The sequence below is a fragment of the Leuciscus leuciscus genome (genome assembly GCF_965113295.1).
Source record: "Leuciscus leuciscus genome assembly, chromosome: 20".
Taxonomy (NCBI): Eukaryota; Metazoa; Chordata; class Actinopteri; order Cypriniformes; family Leuciscidae; genus Leuciscus; species Leuciscus leuciscus.
Genome location: NC_138744.1, coordinates 36,096,773 through 36,112,431, shown reverse-complemented (window position 1 = coordinate 36,112,431; position 15,659 = coordinate 36,096,773). Strand labels below are relative to the sequence as shown.

Sequence of the window (15,659 nt, the reverse complement as noted above, 5' to 3'; positions counted from 1 at the left end):
GAACACTCATGAATTATATTTGTAGAAAGCAAACGGGTGTCTTGAGAAATTGCATAGATGGTGATGTGACGTCATTATGGTTATGGACTTTGAAGTGCTTTTTTCTTGTCAGTCATGTTTGGCTTTGCTTATGAGTGTGAGATTTGGATGTTTTAAGTCTGGTGGAAGTCAGCAATATGGCTAACATCACTTACAGCACCTTTAATGTAGCCACACACAGTAAACACATTTGTTGTTTCAACTTTTAAAAAAGTGATTGTGCTGCCTTAAAAGTTTAGTCAACTGAAATATGAAGTTGTAGTGAAAACTTGGATATTTGAGTTGACTAAACTTAAAATTAAGGAACACTTTAAAAAAAAAGTTGAAACAACAATAGTATACAGTACAGTAAACAGAAAGTGAATTATATTTGTAAAAAAAAAAGCACGTTTGTTTGCATATTTGTTTGCATATTTTTATTCAGTGGAAATGACACATGAAGGCATGAATGAAAATTGCCTAAGCCGCAGCTATAAGCTTATGTTATCTGTTCTTGCATAAAATAAAGAACAACTGAATAATTACATATTTACATGCAAAATAACACTAATATAAGCATCAAAAATATTCAATTTCTTAAAAAGAACACACATTTAAATCTTTACATGCAAAAAAAAAATGCAAAAAAGTATTCTCCTTATTAAATCATTCAAGGTGTGAACATAAAAAAAGAAAAAAAGATCAATAAAATTGTACAGAAAAAAGCAAAATATTAGCTCTTTTTTTATTATATAGTGTCAGAAGAAAAGTTAATACAATTTATTTTATTAGCATTCACTGAACTTTTCAGCAATTTATTCATACAGTGATGTTTATGCAGAACCGATTTTAAATTATAAAAATGTTAAAACATTCAGTTGGCTTAAAATCTGATTGTTTGAACTGTCAAAGTTTTTATCCTGACCAGCCACGACAGTGACTATGACAATGATAATCTCAGGTACTGATTATGTGCTTTATTTAATGTTAAAAGGGTCTAATGTGAGTTTGAACATTATTTTGAGTGAAAGCAAAACCTCAGATCTTGAAAATAAATGAAAGGAAACAAGTACATTCAAACCGTGAACTCTGTGTGAACTGTGAACAAACAAATGTATTCAATGACAAACTTGTATCATTCATTTATTTTTAATAATGTTAAAAAGTTATAATATTTATGAATTTGATTATGTGCTTATGTCCATATAGCGAGTGCAGTGAGCTTACAAAGATACTCCGCCCACATGCTCTTCTGATTGGCTGTGATATTTGATTAACGTCACAAATCGTTGAAATCTTATCGCATCGCGTATAGTTAGGACACGGTGTGGATCAATATCAAACAGTGCATTAAAAAAAACCATGGTGCCCCGTACTAGGCTGCTTCACCAGGAAGACTACCAAGGTCAACCAGCTTTACTAGAAAGTCCAAGTTGAGGGCACATTGAACACAAATAGATACAAAAGTAATATTATACAAGTAATACAAGTCGATAGAGTGCAACAGTAGGATTGTGGAAAAAAATCCATTCATTTTCTCCATCGGGAAATTTATTTTAAACAACCTTTAAAGACAGACCTGCTGTGAGATACAAGGTTGTTAATCAGTGACATATGCTTTTGTTGAAACCATCCGTTCACATTATTTCAGCAATTTTTAAAAATAATTGTTGGTGGTGAAAAACTACATTACCCATGATGCTTTACAGAAAAATACACCAATCAGAGTTGCAGCAAGCAAATGGTACCAAAAGAGCTTGCAGTACATACATATATTGCAATATATGTGTAATATATGCATATTTTATATCAATATTTTACGCATATATTGCAATATATGCATAATATATGCATATTTTCTATGCATATTTTGCATTACACTTAAAATATATGGTTTTAATAGATATAATCACCCACTTTAAGTTAATAGTTTTGTATTTTTCCATTGCCTTTAATTCGACTGTCATTTGTAATGCTTCACAGTTTCTTGTATCTTTGTCTTTTTGTCCAATTTTTTTTATTTTTGCTTTAAATCAAAGTTTGTAATGCTGTGATTCACCTCGTAGCTTGATTCATGATATGCTTTAACAAAGACATTTAAAAAAAATCCTTATGGAAAACATGAATGGAAAAAATACTTCCGGAAGTATAAAAAAATGGGAGGGTAACAATACTCTATAGTGATAGTAGTCCATTATACAGGTCCATTAAGCTGATGCCATCCAGTGGCACATCCGAATTACAGTCAATTGCTTTGGACTGATCAGCATGTGCTGACATCGCTTGACTGCAGTCAGAAGAAAATACAGAAAAATACTGGCCCAAATGCTGCTCTTCTTCAGTAGATACCTCAAAGATTGAGTCTCATATTCATTGCATTCATGCAATCTAGCTTATGGTGTTACAGGGAGCTGTCGGTCGTGCTCTGAGTTTTCTCCTCAGTACTCGAACAGCTCAAGAGAGGGCAGTAGAGAATCGAGCGGCAACAGGGCATGAGCAGCCGCCTCGTCAACTCCTGCAAGACGTTCTTAAATGTTTCTCTGAGTGCCGAAGACGAGAAGTAGAAAATGAAAGGATCGAGGCACGCATTAAACGTGCTGGTGAGCAGAGCGTACACCCGCCAGTCGGGGCTGTAGTTGCCCACGTATCCAACCACATGTGAGATGTTGTAAGGCATGAAACAGATAATGAAGACCAGAAGCGTTCCCAACGCCATTCCGATGGCTCTATATCTCCTCTTGGCGTTGATGTTGGGCAGATTGGAGAGGATGTGGATGAATCGGATGTAGCAGAAGCAGCAGATGAGGAACGGCGCGAGGAAGAGCACTGCAAAAAGCTCCAGACGAACTGGCAGGAGGATCTTGAGCTGTTCGACGCTGAATTCTTCATAACAGGTGTTACGCTTGGATGGATCGGTGAAGTTGGGATTCGAATGGTCGTGATATTGCATGATGTAGACGATACTACAGTGCGCCATGGAAACCACCCAGAATATGACGCTGGCTATCATGGCATTTCGAGGGTTGCGTTTCAGCTTGTATTTAATGGGGAAAGCTACACCCAGGTATCGCTCCACGCTGATGGCCGTCAGGTGGAAGGTGCTGTTGTAGATGGTGGAGTAGAAGATGAATCCCGACAGCGGGCAGAGGAAGTACGGCATCGTCCATTTCATGTTGGCCGCCTCCACCATGCGAAACGGCAGGAAAAAGAGGAAGATCAGGTCAGAGATGGTTAAACTGAGTAACAGCACGTCCATCGGGGTGGAGCGCTGCCGCACCTTCTGGAAGAAGGTGTACAAAGCCAAAATGTTGGCTGGAAGGCCTGTGATCAACGTGAATCCGTAGACACCTAACACCAGGTTACTGAGACCCACCGTCCACACCATCGTCACTGTAGATGCCAAGTATGCAAACCTGTAAAAAAAAAAAAAAAAAAATCATTTAAGATAAGCATTTTAACCTTGCATGCAATGTCAAAAGCGCACTACAAGAAAAGCATTTCAATCGTTTTAACTGCATAATTGCAAGATTCAGACTCCCGCGCAATACCCAAAGAAACTATTGCATGCTAGCGATAAACTATTGCATGCTCACAAGAAATATTGCGTGCTCACAAGAAACTATTGAGTGCTCACGAGAAACTATTGCATGGTCACGAGAAACTTTTGCGTTCTCACGAGAAACTATTGCGTGCTCACGAGAAACTATTGCGTGCTCACAAGAAACTATTGAGTGCTCACGAGAAACTATTGCATGGTCACGAGAAACTATTGCGAGCTAAGAAACTATTGCGTGCTCACGAGAAACTATTGCATGGTAGCGATAAACTATTGCGTTCTCACGAGAAACTATTGAGAGCTCGCGAGAAACTATTGCGTGCTCAGGCGAAACTATTGCGAGCTAAGAAACTATTGCGTGCTCACGAGAAACTATTGCGAGCTAAGAAACTATTGCGTGCTCACAAGAAACTATTGCGAGCTAAGAAACTATTGCGTGCTCACAAGAAACTATTGCGAGCTAAGAAACTATTGCGAGCTAAGAAACTATTGCGTGCTCACGAGAAACTATTGCGTGCTCACGAGAAACTATTGCATGCTAGCGATAAACTATTGCGTGCTCACGAGAAACTATTGCGTGCTCACGAGAAACTATTGCGTTCTCACGAGAAACTATTGCGTGCTCGCGAGAAACTATTGCATTCTCACGAGAAACTATTGCGTGTTCACAAGAAACTATTGCGTTCTCACGAGAAACTATTGCGTTCTCACGAGAAACTATTGCGTGCTCGCGAGAAACTATTGCGTGTTCACAAGAAACTATTGCGTGCTCACGAGAAACTATTGCGTGCTCACGAGAAACTATTGCATTCTCACGAGAAACTATTGAGTGCTCGCGAGAAACTATTGCATTCTCACGAGAAACTATTGCATTCTCACGAGAAACTATTGAGTGCTCACGAGAAACTATTGCATTCTCACGAGAAACTATTGAGTGCTCGCGAGAAACTATTGCATTCTCACGAGAAACTATTGCATTCTCATGAGAAACTATTGAGCGCTCACGAGAAACTATTGCATTCTCACGAGAAACTATTGCGTGCTCGCGAGAAACTATTGCGTTCTCACGAGAAACTGTTGCGTTCTCACGAGAAACTATTGCGTTCTCACGAGAAACTATTGAGTGCTCGCGAGAAACTATTGCATTCTCACGAGAAACTATTGAGTGCTCGCGAGAAACTATTGCATTCTCACGAGAAACTATTGCATTCTCACGAGAAACTATTGAGTGCTCACGAGAAACTATTGCATTCTCACGAGAAACTATTGAGTGCTTGCGAGAAACTATTGCATTCTCACGAGAAACTATTGCATTCTCACGAGAAACTATTGCGTTCTCACGAGAAACTATTGCGTTCTCACGAGAAACTATTGCGTTCTCACGAGAAACTATTGCGTTCTCACGAGAAACTATTGCATTCTCACGAGAAACTATTGAGTGCTCGCGAGAAACTATTGCATTCTCACGAGAAACTATTGCATTCTCACGAGAAACTATTGAGTGCTCACGAGAAACTATTGCATTCTCACGAGAAACTATTGAGTGCTTGCGAGAAACTATTGCATTCTCACGAGAAACTATTGCATTCTCATGAGAAACTATTGAGCGCTCACGAGAAACTATTGCATTCTCACGAGAAACTATTGCGTGCTCGCGAGAAACTATTGCGTTCTCACGAGAAACTATTGCGTTCTCACGAGAAACTATTGCGTTCTCACGAGAAACTATTGAGTGCTCACGAGAAACTATTGCATTCTCACGAGAAACTATTGAGTGCTCGCGAGAAACTATTGCGTTCTCACGAGAAACTATTGCGTTCTCACGAGAAACTATTGCGTTCTCACGAGAAACTATTGCATTCTCACGAGAAACTATTGCGTGCTCGCGAGAAACTATTGCGTGTTCACAAGAAACTATTGCGTGATCACGAGAAACTATTGCGTGCTCACGAGAAACTAATGCATTCTCACGAGAAACTATTGAGTGCTCTCGAGAAACTATTGCGTTCTCACGAGAAACTATTGCTTTCTCACGAGAAACTATTGAGTGCTCGCGAGAAACTATTGCATTCTATTGCAATAGTTCACGAGAAACTATTGAGTGCTCACGAGAAACTATTGAGTGCTCGCGAGAAACTATTGCGTGCTCACGAGAAACTATTGCGTGCTCACGAGAAACCATTGCACGTTCACAAGAAACCATTGCGTGTTCACGAGAAAATATTGTGTGCTCACGAGAAACTATTGCGTGCTCACGAGAAACTATTGCACGTTCACAAGAAACTATTGTGCATTCTCGAGAAACTATTGCGTGCTCACGAGAAACGATTGCGTGCTCGCGAGAAACTATTGCGTGTTCACAAGAAACTATTGCACGTTCACAAGAAACTATTGCGCATTCTCGAGAAAGTATTGCGTGCTCACGAGAAACTATTGCGTGCTCACGAGAAAATATTGTGTGCTCACGAGAAACTATTGTGTGCTCACGAGAAACTATTGCGTGCTCACGAGAAACTATTGCGTTCTCGCGAGAAACTATTGCGTGTTCACAAGAAACTATTGCACGTTCACAAGAAACTATTGCGTGCTCACGAGAAACTATTGCATTCTCACGAGAAACTATTGAGTGCTCGCGAGAAACTATTGCATTCTCACGAGAAACTATTGCATTCTCACGAGAAACTATTGAGTGCTCACGAGAAACTATTGCATTCTCACGAGAAACTATTGAGTGCTCGCGAGAAACTATTGCATTCTCACGAGAAACTATTGCATTCTCATGAGAAACTATTGAGCGCTCACGAGAAACTATTGCATTCTCACGAGAAACTATTGCGTGCTCGCGAGAAACTATTGCGTTCTCACGAGAAACTATTGCGTTCTCACGAGAAACTATTGCGTTCTCACGAGAAACTATTGAGTGCTCGCGAGAAACTATTGCATTCTCACGAGAAACTATTGAGTGCTCGCGAGAAACTATTGCATTCTCACGAGAAACTATTGCATTCTCACGAGAAACTATTGAGTGCTCACGAGAAACTATTGCATTCTCACGAGAAACTATTGAGTGCTTGCGAGAAACTATTGCATTCTCACGAGAAACTATTGCATTCTCACGAGAAACTATTGCGTTCTCACGAGAAACTATTGCGTTCTCACGAGAAACTATTGCGTTCTCACGAGAAACTATTGCGTTCTCACGAGAAACTATTGCATTCTCACGAGAAACTATTGAGTGCTCGCGAGAAACTATTGCATTCTCACGAGAAACTATTGCATTCTCACGAGAAACTATTGAGTGCTCACGAGAAACTATTGCATTCTCACGAGAAACTATTGAGTGCTTGCGAGAAACTATTGCATTCTCACGAGAAACTATTGCATTCTCATGAGAAACTATTGAGCGCTCACGAGAAACTATTGCATTCTCACGAGAAACTATTGCGTGCTCGCGAGAAACTATTGCGTTCTCACGAGAAACTATTGCGTTCTCACGAGAAACTATTGCGTTCTCACGAGAAACTATTGAGTGCTCACGAGAAACTATTGCATTCTCACGAGAAACTATTGAGTGCTCGCGAGAAACTATTGCGTTCTCACGAGAAACTATTGCGTTCTCACGAGAAACTATTGCGTTCTCACGAGAAACTATTGCATTCTCACGAGAAACTATTGCGTGCTCGCGAGAAACTATTGCGTGTTCACAAGAAACTATTGCGTGATCACGAGAAACTATTGCGTGCTCACGAGAAACTAATGCATTCTCACGAGAAACTATTGAGTGCTCTCGAGAAACTATTGCGTTCTCACGAGAAACTATTGCTTTCTCACGAGAAACTATTGAGTGCTCGCGAGAAACTATTGCATTCTATTGCAATAGTTCACGAGAAACTATTGAGTGCTCACGAGAAACTATTGAGTGCTCGCGAGAAACTATTGCGTGCTCACGAGAAACTATTGCGTGCTCACGAGAAACCATTGCACGTTCACAAGAAACCATTGCGTGTTCACGAGAAAATATTGTGTGCTCACGAGAAACTATTGCGTGCTCACGAGAAACTATTGCACGTTCACAAGAAACTATTGTGCATTCTCGAGAAACTATTGCGTGCTCACGAGAAACGATTGCGTGCTCGCGAGAAACTATTGCGTGTTCACAAGAAACTATTGCACGTTCACAAGAAACTATTGCGCATTCTCGAGAAAGTATTGCGTGCTCACGAGAAACTATTGCGTGCTCACGAGAAAATATTGTGTGCTCACGAGAAACTATTGTGTGCTCACGAGAAACTATTGCGTGCTCACGAGAAACTATTGCGTTCTCGCGAGAAACTATTGCGTGTTCACAAGAAACTATTGCACGTTCACAAGAAACTATTGCACGTTCACAAGAAACTATTGCGCATTCTCGAGAAAGTATTGCGTGCTCACGAGAAACTATAGCGTGCTCACGAGAAACTATTGCGTTCTCACGAGAAACTATTGTGTGCTCACGAGAAACTATTGTGTGCTCACGAGAAACTATTGCGTGTTCACAAGAAACGATTGCACGTTCACAAGAAACTATTGCACGTTCACAAGAAACTATTGTGCATTCTCGAGAAACTATTGCGTGCTCACGAGAAACGATTGCGTGTTCACAAGAAACTATTGTGTGCTCACGAGAAAATATTGTGTGCTCACGAGAAACTATTGCGTGCTCACGAGAAAATATTGTGTGCTCACGAGAAACTATTGCGTGTTCACAAGAAACGATTGCGTGTTCACAAGAAACTATTGCACGTTCACAAGAAACTATTGCGCATTCTCGAGAAAGTATTGCGTGTTCACGAGAAACTATTGTGTGCTCACGAGAAACTATTGCGTGCTCACGAGAAACTATTGCGTTCTCACGAGAAACTATTGTGTGCTCACGAGAAACTATTGTGTGCTCACGAGAAACTATTGCGTGTTCACAAGAAACGATTGCACGTTCACAAGAAACGATTGCACGTTCACAAGAAACTATTGTGCATTCTCGAGAAACTATTGCGTGCTCACGAGAAACGATTGCGTGTTCACAAGAAACTATTGTGTGCTCACGAGAAAATATTGTGTGCTCACGAGAAACTATTGCGTGCTCACGAGAAAATATTGTGTGCTCGCGAGAAACTATTGCGTGTTCACAAGAAACGATTGCGTGTTCACAAGAAACTATTGCGTGCTCACGAGAAAATATTGTGTGCTCGCGAGAAACTATTGTGCATTCTCGAGAAACTATTACGTGCTCACGAGAAACTATTGTGCATTCTCGAGAAACTATTGCGTGCTCACGAGAAGCTATTGCGTGCTCACGAGAAACTATTGCGTGCTCACGAGAAAATATTGTGTGCTCGCGAGAAACTATTGCGTGTTCACAAGAAACTATTGCACGTTCACAAGAAACTATTGTGCATTCTCGAGAAACTATTGCGTGCTCACAAGAAACGATTGCGTGCTCACGAGAAAATATTGTGTGCTCACGAGAAACTATTGCGTGTTCACAAGAAACTATTGCACGTTCACAAGAAACTATTGTGCATTCTCGAGAAACTATTGCGTGCTCACGAGAAACGATTGCGTGTTCACAAGAAACGATTGCGTGCTCACGAGAAAATATTGTGTGCTCGCGAGAAACTATTGCGTGTTCACAAGAAACTATTGCACGTTCACAAGAAACTATTGTGCATTCTCGAGAAACTATTGCGTGCTCACGAGAAACTATTGCATGCTCACGAGAAAATATTGTGTGCTCGCGAGAAACTATTGCGTGTTCACAAGAAACTATTGCACGTTCACAAGAAACTATTGTGCATTCTCGAGAAACTATTGCGTGCTCACGAGAAACCATTGCGAGTTCTTGAGAAACTATTGCGTGTTCACGAGAAAATATTGTGTGTTCACGAGAAAATATTGTGTGCTCACGAGAAACTATTGCGTGCTCACGAGAAACTATTGGACGTTCACAAGAAACCATTGCGTGTTCACGAGAAACTATTGCGTGCTCACAAGAAAATATTGTGTGCTTACGAGAAACTACTGTGTGCTCACGAGAAACTATTGCGCGCTCACGAGAAACTACTGCGTGCTCACGAGAAACTATTGCATGCTCACGAGAAACTATTGCACGTTCACAAGAAACTATTGTGCATTCTCGAGAAACTATTGCGTGCTCACGAGAAACGATTGCGTGTTCACAAGAAACGATTGCGTGCTCACGAGAAAATATTGTGTGCTCGCGAGAAACTATTGCGTGTTCACAAGAAACTATTGCACGTTCACAAGAAACTATTGTGCATTCTCGAGAAACTATTGCGTGCTCACGAGAAACCATTGCGAGTTCTTGAGAAACTATTGCGTGTTCACGAGAAAATATTGTGTGTTCACGAGAAAATATTGTGTGCTCACGAGAAACTATTGCGTGCTCACGAGAAACTATTGGACGTTCACAAGAAACCATTGCGTGTTCACGAGAAACTATTGCGTGCTCACAAGAAACTACTGCGTGCTCACGAGAAACTACTGTGTGCTCACGAGAAACTATTGCGTGCTCACGAGAAACTATTGGACGTTCACAAGAAACCATTGCGTGTTCACGAGAAACTATTGCATGTTCACGAGAAACTATTGCGTGCTCACGAGAAACTACTGTGTGCTCACGAGAAACTATTGCGCGCTCACGAGAAACTACTGCGTGCTCACGAGAAACTATTGCGTGCTCACAAGAAAATATTGCGTGCTCACGAGAAACTACTGTGTGCTCACGAGAAACTATTGCGCGCTCACGAGAAACTATTGAGTGCTCTCGCCTTCTCACTCAAGTTAATGCACTGTGTTGATACAAGTGATAAGTCTTTAATTATAGTAAAATATTGTTTTTGATGAAGCAAAGCTTTGTTTGTCCAACTGTCCTGTACAGACACTGTAAATTTGATAGCTGAAACAAATATTAGGGTAGTTAAAGATTAGGTAATTTATTAATGTCAATAAAAATTTAGTACAAAATATGTGAGTCTGATAAAACCAACTGTGTGTGACACATTCAGTGTGCAGTGCTGGCTCAGGGGTCAAATAATTAAGGCAGCACAGGAAATGCATCATGGAACCTTTAGAGATATAAGATAGTGTTGCTTTCAAGAAATGAGTAATAAGGTTCTTCTGGTCATTGTTGATCAATAAATAAGCATATACAGTAAATGTTTGGTGACTATGTCTTCTTTCAAAATAACAGAAATATTAAACAGCCATACGTATAAATACTTTAACATTAGGGCTGCATGATATATTGAATTAAAATTGCAGGGCAAACTGGCAAAATACTGTACTATAAAATACAATTATTTATTTATAAATACTCAAATGTTTTTTAACAATACATTAATATTATTACAATCAGTGTTGGGGTAATGCGAGTTATGTCATCAGATTACTTTTTTTCAAGTAACATTACAACAAAGTTGTCTCTGCTCTTTGCGGATGATGTTGTCGTGTTGGCCTCATCAGACCAGGACCTCCAGCATGCACTGGGACGGTTTGCAGCCGAGTGTGAAGCGGCTGGGATGAAAATCAGCACCTCCAAGACCGAGGCCATGGTTCTCAGTCGGAAAAGGGTGGCTTGCTCGCTTCAGGTTGGTGGAGAGCTCCTGCCTCAAGTGGAGGAGTTCAAGTATCTTGGGGTCTTGTTCACGAGTGAGGGAAGGATGGAACGGGAGATTGACAGGCGGATCGGTGCAGCTTCTGCAGTAATGCGGTCCCTGTACCGGTCTGTCGTGGTAAAGAAGGAGCTGAGCCGCAAGGCGAAGCTCTCGATTTACCAGTCAATCTACGTTCCTACTCTCACCTATGGTCATGAGCTGTGGGTCATGACCGAAAGGACAAGATCCCGGATACAAGCGGCCGAAATGAGCTTTCTCCGCAGGGTGGCTGGGCGATCCCTTAGAGATAGGGTGAGAAGCTCGGTCACTCGGGAGGAGCTCAGAGTAGAGCCGCTGCTCCTCCACATCGAGAGGGGTCAGTTGAGGTGGCTCGGGCATCTTTTCCGGATGCCTCCTGGACGCCTTCCCGGGAAGGTGTTCCGGGCATGTCCCACCGGGAGGAGACCCCGGGGAAGACCTAGGACACGCTGGAGAGACTATGTCTCCCGGCTGGCCTGGGAACGCCTCGGTGTCCCCCCGGAAGAGCTGGAGGAAGTGTCTAGGGAGAGGGAAATCTGGGCATCCCTGCTTAGACTGCTGCCCCCGCGACCCGGCCCCGGATAAGCGGTAGAAGATGGATGGATGGATGGATGGATTACAACAAAGTTACCTTTTCAAATAAGTAACAAAAGTTACTTTGTTTCCCATTTATTGACTGATATCTCTTCTGTCCTTATGTTGAGAAGAATCGTGAGTAAGTGCAGAAGTGTGCGCTGGTGAACATGATGCTTATTGTACTACTGGACTAACGTGAGCAGTCATTTACTATTCTCACTTGCACAAAGACCGATTCAGTATTCATCAGAATGAATAAAAACAGTGAAATGCAAAATCAGATTATTAGGCAAACCTGCGATAATTAAACAGGTATTTAATCTCATTTTATTAACCAATGTTTTTGCTGCAGACCTTCGATGATCCAATAGAGAGCCGAAGTCCCTCCCCTCCGCTTCCGGCTCATGGGACCTTATTTCGGAAAAAAATATGTATGGTAGTCCATGGCGAGTCCACTTATCTTTTTATTCCGTCTGAACTGTGCCCTGAATTACACATATGATGTTTGTCGATTTAAAAGATAATTATGAAAGTCAAGAAAGTCGCAGTTTGTCATAAAACAGAAGAGTAACATTTAGTTTTATGTAAAAATCGCTCAATGAACTAGATCTCTCGTCTCGCACTATGTGTGCAGTCTGGTACAAAACACTCAGGCATGACGGCGTAACGTTACGATTATAACGTAAGACTATAGAAAAAATGACAGACGTTAGCTTCAGTAAAGTCAGCTTCATTCATTGAGAGGAAAGGTATGACGTCACATGTGCGCCTTTTGGGTTTGTAGTCTTTGTAATTACGTATTTTCACAGTCTTATACCTCAACAGTTTTACATCAAACTGCGACTTTCTTGACTTTAAAATGTATCTTTTAAATTGACAAACATCATATGTGTAATTCAGGGCACAATTCAAACGAGATCAGAATATTTGTTGTCTCTCGCCATTGACTACCATACAATATTTTTCCGAAATAAGGTCCCATGGTGGTCCACCGGAAGGGGAGGGACTTAGGCTCTCTATTAAACCTTTGTGTTTCAACCAAAAGTTAGTTTGAGCTGCGCCCTCTACTGTACAGGTGTGAATTTGCATTTCCTTCAGCCTGAGGGTTATTCATTTCACATTTGGTGTGAAAGGGTCTTTACATTTGCCAAAAATAGAACTTATGTTTTTAAAAACAGACAAGCAAGCCCAGACTACATGAGGAAAAGTAAAACAAAAGTAACACAATGCACTATTTTCCATAGTTAGTTACTTTTTACCCAGACAGCAATGGAGTGTCAGACCGTGTGGGCCGGATCTTGGCCGACACTATGTTGCTGTCTGGGTAAGGAGTAACACAATATTGTAAAAGCAAGTAACTTTCACAAACACTTATTGCATTATATTTCTTGTTTAATTATTATTATTATTTTATGGTCAAACTGAATGGGTGAAAAACAGTAGGAATGTGGACTATGTCTCTCACTCTCTGTTAAATTTTGAACCCAGTACCCAGTAAACCCAATTATGTCATTTTCAAGTTTTTCCCAAATCGTTCAGCAAAAAAATAAATTACAATAATTAATTTTATTGTATGTATGCAGATCCACTCCCCTTCAAAATCGCCTCAATCTAGAAATATTAATTATTTCCAAATAGAGTTATTAAATGAATCTGAAAAAAGCCCCAAAATATTGCATGTCATTTCACACCCCCAATATCATGCAGATCAAATTGAATTTAATTGTGAAGGTGTTATAAGTGATATTATTATTAACCTAACTCTAACTTCCACACTAAACCTAGACAGACTCTTAACTTGTCCACAAAAAAAAAATGTCTAACAATTTTCAAGTCATAATTACGATGTGATCGTAACGGTTAAGTTGATTTTGGTCAGGAAAAAATGGACACGGGCAATATCATATTAGACAAGCAGACAAACAGGCTTTTTACATTTATGCATCAGCAGATTAGGTGTTTAACTGATGATTTATCTATGCATTTTATCTTTCCCATGATTCATGTGATCCTAGAGAATCCGCAAACTTAAAAAAATGTGTGTTAGCTTAGCCTTAGAAAATGATTTATGTTGATTAATTTCAGAAGTATCATGGTACCATTTTAAAGGTGGTTAATGACACAATCTCAAACTACAAAAAAAACGGAAGAAACAGAATTAATGTCATACCTTAAACCAGTCCAATACCACAGACTCAGAAGTGACTGTCGTTTTCTCACTCACACAGCTTTTTATAAGGAGATCATGGCACACACGTATAATGACACAACAGGAAAGTAGCAATACTTCCTGTTTTACTCCAAGCAAGTGTAATCATTATACGCTCACGTTTGCTTATTCAAATATCAGTAAGAAATTAATAATTAATAATGATGTACTATAAAAAATGAGTATGTACAGACTTTATGCATCAGAGAAACAAGCACGCAGGCATCTTTAGAATATTATCTCTGAACATTTTTGTGGTAGATCTGTCATATTTTTTTGGCAATGCAGTCTAAGAGTAATTAGCTGGATTTACTTATATGTAGAGTTAATGAAAGTTATCATGAGCATTGTAATGTTTGAAGCGGATCTCATTTCAAATACCAGTAAACCAGGAAGTGGTTAAAACGAGTGGTTAATTAAATCTGTAAGATCTCACCTTCATGCTGTGGAAATACAAACCGGCAAACGAGCACAGCGCTGAAAAGGGGCTACTTAAGGTATATATGTATGCGAGTGTCTAAATGTACTGTTTTCTGTTGTTTTGAGTGTTGTTAGTTGGGTTGCTATGCTGTTGCTAAAGTGTTTTGGTTGGTTGTTTACTCACAAAAGAGTGAAGAGTTTCTCTATGATGCACCAAAGTTTAATGCGAGACAGTATTATTGCTGTATTATTTTAGGCTATTTTTAGGTTTCATTTATCTGCCAAACTAATAAATAACAATAAAAGATGTCTGAAGTTCTCAAATATGACTGTGCAGTTCCCCAATGTAGTGAGAAAGCGTTTGAGACGTGATGGGACGTTACATTGCTTTACACATTTCCTCTTTTGCAAAACTCAGGATTTTACAATAGAGGACAACTCGGGATTGTGTAATACTGTGCAATGAAATATGTAACATTTTCAATATATATGACTTGAACTTTCACTTTTAACTAAACTAAACTACTGAAACTATTTAAGTCAAACCAGTATTTTTTCACAGACCTCTTAGAGATTATGCTGGTGTTTGGAATATATTGTGCTTGACCTAAAAAGTGAAGCGATTCACATTCAAGCTCATGTCAAAGAAATATTTAGACAGGTCATTATTTACTCACCATAATGTCGTTCCAAACCCGTACAGCGCTAAACAAAAGAAAGAGTTTGGCTGAATGTCTACACTCTTCAGTATAATGAAATGAGGATTGAATCTGGACAACAAAACACCATAAATGAACCATAAAAGTGCTTCATATGACTCGTGCTCTACATTCCAAGTCTCCTTGGTATATCTCATATGATATAGCTTTTATGTGAGGAAGTTAATATTAACTTCAAATCATTCCTGCCATCCAATCTCATGCAAGAGTGACGATGTTTGTTCCTTGCACTTGTGTTATTTTAAATAAAACTGAAATAAATATAAATTAAAGCTAAAAATATATTTTTTAAACCTTTAAAAATACAATTATTACAACTTGAAATGAGAAAATATAAAAACGAAAGCCAATGCAAATTTCAAGAAATAAAATATAAATAATATTAAAATAACACTGGTTCCTTAAATAAAAAAATAAAAAGATGTGGTGTCAAGGGTGTGTATGGGTAAATAAGAGTATATATTATAGGC

At 39.7% G+C, this 15,659-nt stretch overlaps 2 protein-coding genes across 3 annotated transcripts in view; one reads left to right on the top strand and one right to left on the bottom strand.

Annotated features, from left to right (window-relative positions):
* Nucleotides 1-15,659, top strand: part of iglon5 (IgLON family member 5) — a 409,655-nt gene that overhangs the window by 237,563 nt on the left and 156,433 nt on the right. The window lies entirely within an intron of this gene.
* On the bottom strand, nt 802-15,366 carry LOC309483985 (free fatty acid receptor 3-like). Of its 2 annotated transcripts, none has more exons than XM_082150112.1 (2): nt 15,148-15,366; nt 802-3,431 (listed from the first exon to the last, which is right to left on the bottom strand). In XM_082150112.1, exons 1-2 carry the CDS (start codon nt 15,324-15,326, stop codon nt 2,420-2,422), a joined length of 1,191 nt encoding a protein of 396 aa, XP_082006238.1. In that variant the 5' UTR covers nt 15,327-15,366; the 3' UTR covers nt 802-2,419. The 2 variants fall into 2 exon arrangements, with proteins under 2 accessions (XP_082006238.1, XP_082006239.1); XM_082150113.1 differs by lacking the exon at nt 15,148-15,366 and adding an exon at nt 14,012-14,110.

Bases quoted from the DNA above. Each gene is read 5' to 3' on its own strand.
- LOC309483985 (XM_082150112.1), bottom strand. From the start codon at position 15,326: ATGAGATATACCAAGGAGACTTGGAATGTAGAGCACGAGTCATATGAA. The intron at 3,432-15,147 runs GTGAGTAAATAA...TTTTTTTTACAG, and splicing joins GGGTTTGGAACGACATTATG to GTTTGCATACTTGGCATCTA.